General features: G+C 56.2%; 1 protein-coding gene across 1 annotated transcript in view; it reads right to left on the bottom strand.

Annotated features, from left to right (window-relative positions):
* SP7 (Sp7 transcription factor) overlaps window positions 1–2024 on the bottom strand; it is an 8001-nt gene extending 5977 nt beyond the window's left edge. Inside the window, 1 exon segment of the mRNA XM_006757001.2 lies at window positions 1960–2024. Within this exon segment, the coding sequence (XP_006757064.1) occupies window positions 1960–1980 (21 nt within the window). The 5' untranslated portion in view covers window positions 1981–2024.
* Between the last annotated feature and the right edge of the window lie 312 nt (window positions 2025–2336).

Below are 2336 nucleotides of genomic sequence, written 5' to 3'. Positions count from 1 at the left end.
TATATATTTAAAAAAAAGATCCCACCCATACCAGGCTGAGGGCTTCCTGGTGGTGGTGGCTCCGGAGAAGGGGAAGGAAAGTTGAGGGCCCAGGTGCCCCCAAATTGGTAAAAGACACAGAGGACTGGAATGCCTTTATGTTGGAACATCTCCAGCTCACAGGGAGTGAGGGACATGGAAACCCAGTTTTCATGGCACATTCCTCTTGCCAAGTGCTATCCCAGCCTGTTGTCTTTCCAGCAGGCCTTTGGGTCCCTTTCCCCCAGGCACCAGTGCCACGCTGGCAACTCTGGTGTGACGCCCACACCCACTGACACTGCCCCTGTCTTGGGTGGACCCAGGATTTCCATGCACCTTAGTCCTCCTGCTTCCGCAAGACCAACCGGTGTTTCAATGATGGCTCAATATAGAGTCTAGTGGAGAGATGACAGGGAGAGCAGTTTGCTCTCATTGCAACACTTGGGACTCCTGACTGGGTACAGAGCACTGACAAGGGACATGGAGTCCACCCCATTAGCTTGTATGTCATTCCCTCAAATTCAGTCACAAACTCTCTCTCAGCCTTACACATACACCATTCCCCACCTGGACTCACAAATATGTCCCAGCTTACACACACACACACACACACACACACACACACACACACACACACCCCTGTGCTCTCTAAAAGCCAGCCACGCATGCAGTCACTGCTTTACATTCTAACACTTACACTCAGGCCAATAAACACAGGCATTAAGACTCTGGTGCCATCTCACACACGCCTCTCCTGCAGGCTGAATGAGTTGGCTTCCTGTTTGGCCCATCACCCCTGGGACCTGAGCTAGGGCACAGAGACAGCCATGGGGGCTTCTGAGGTGCCCAAAGATATGGAAGATTCAAGGCCGCATAAGGAGGTCGGCTTGAAGGGAGGGCTCTCTGGCTACAAATTCCTGTGGTGGGACCCAGACAGCAGGTCAGAGATGGTGACTGAGAAACAGAGTCAGAGACCGAGAAGCCGAAAAAACTCAGGACATTATAAAACAGGCTCTGGATTGCTGAGTCCCCCTTTCCAACTATGTGCCGTGATTCCCTCAGGAGCCCTGGTAGAATCAGTGATGTCTCAAGACCCCTACATCCTGACCCCGCTGGTACCCTAGTTCCCTCCATGCCCAGTGCCAGAGGAAAGAGATGCTGGGGTCCCAGCCTGGAGGGGAAGTGGCCCAGTCCGCCCTGGAGCCTCCCACTCCCAAAATAGAGCTGAGTTTGTCTTTGGCTGAAAGCTAAATATTTGTGAGCCGGGCAGGCGGCCTCAGACCCTGGCCCTCCTCCTTGGTTCCTCTCAGGCCTGGGCCCAGTTCCTCTGGTCAGCCCCCGCTCAGGCACTGGAGCACAGGGCTGCCCTTCTCCCTTTTCTCATAGCCCACCTCCTCTCCTATCCATACCAGCCCAGAGGCCCAGCCCTTCCCACCTCCAGACCAGACAAGGCACTGCTCAGGCTGAGTTCCAGGAGACAGGACCCCCAAGGAACTGAACCCAATTGTCACTCTGTGCCCGCTCAACCAGTCCCATCACCTTCTCTTTCTCCCCCGGTGTGCTACCAGCTTACCTATCTCCCACCCTTCTTTCCCCACCCGCCCCCTCCACTAGCTCCTTTCTCCATCCCCTCTGCATTCCTCAGAGTTGGTGTGCTTGGTTGACCTTAGGGGTCCTGCCTTCTTTTTGCCTAATCTCCTCTCCTCTTCCTTAGACTGCTCTCTGACCCCTGATCCTGATCTCCCTCCCTCCCCGTCCTTTCTCCTGCCGCCTTCTCCCCACTCCTCTAACCCCACTCCTCTCTCCTCATCAGAGGGACCCTTGAGAGTGACAAGCACCACAGCAACTGTCTGAGTGAGTTGGGAGGTGGGGGGCGGGTGGGGAGGGAGTAGGACCATTGAGATTGTGGCTGGTGTCCTGGGAGGGAGAGGGGGCAGTTACCTCAAGCAGGGAGGACGCCATCCTGAGGCTGGGGAACGGGTCCCAAGGAGCCAGGCAGATGGAGAGAGCCGAGCCGGAGAAAGAAGGAGAGGGAGAGGGAGGGAGAATGGGAGAATGGGAGAGAAGAGATCTAAAGTTAGAAGGGACTGGGGGGGTGGGAGTGGGGGGGCTGCTCTCTGTCTGTAGGGATCCACCCTCTAATTACAGCTTTCCCAGAGGAGAAGGCTCCGGATCCAATGAGCAGGGCGAGAGAGGGAGGCAGAGGGTCCAAATTTCCTGCTCCATTTGCTGAGCTCCCCAAAGAAGGGATCTGGGCGGGAGAGGAGAAAGGGCTCCCCGGGAAGGGGTGGGAGCCGGAGGGGGACAAGGACATGGGC

This window comes from Myotis davidii, unplaced genomic scaffold, assembly GCF_000327345.1.
Source record: "Myotis davidii unplaced genomic scaffold, ASM32734v1 scaffold233, whole genome shotgun sequence".
Taxonomy (NCBI): Eukaryota; Metazoa; Chordata; class Mammalia; order Chiroptera; family Vespertilionidae; genus Myotis; species Myotis davidii.
The sequence above is the reverse complement of the archived record's forward strand: the minus strand, read 5'-3'. Positions and strand labels throughout refer to the sequence as shown.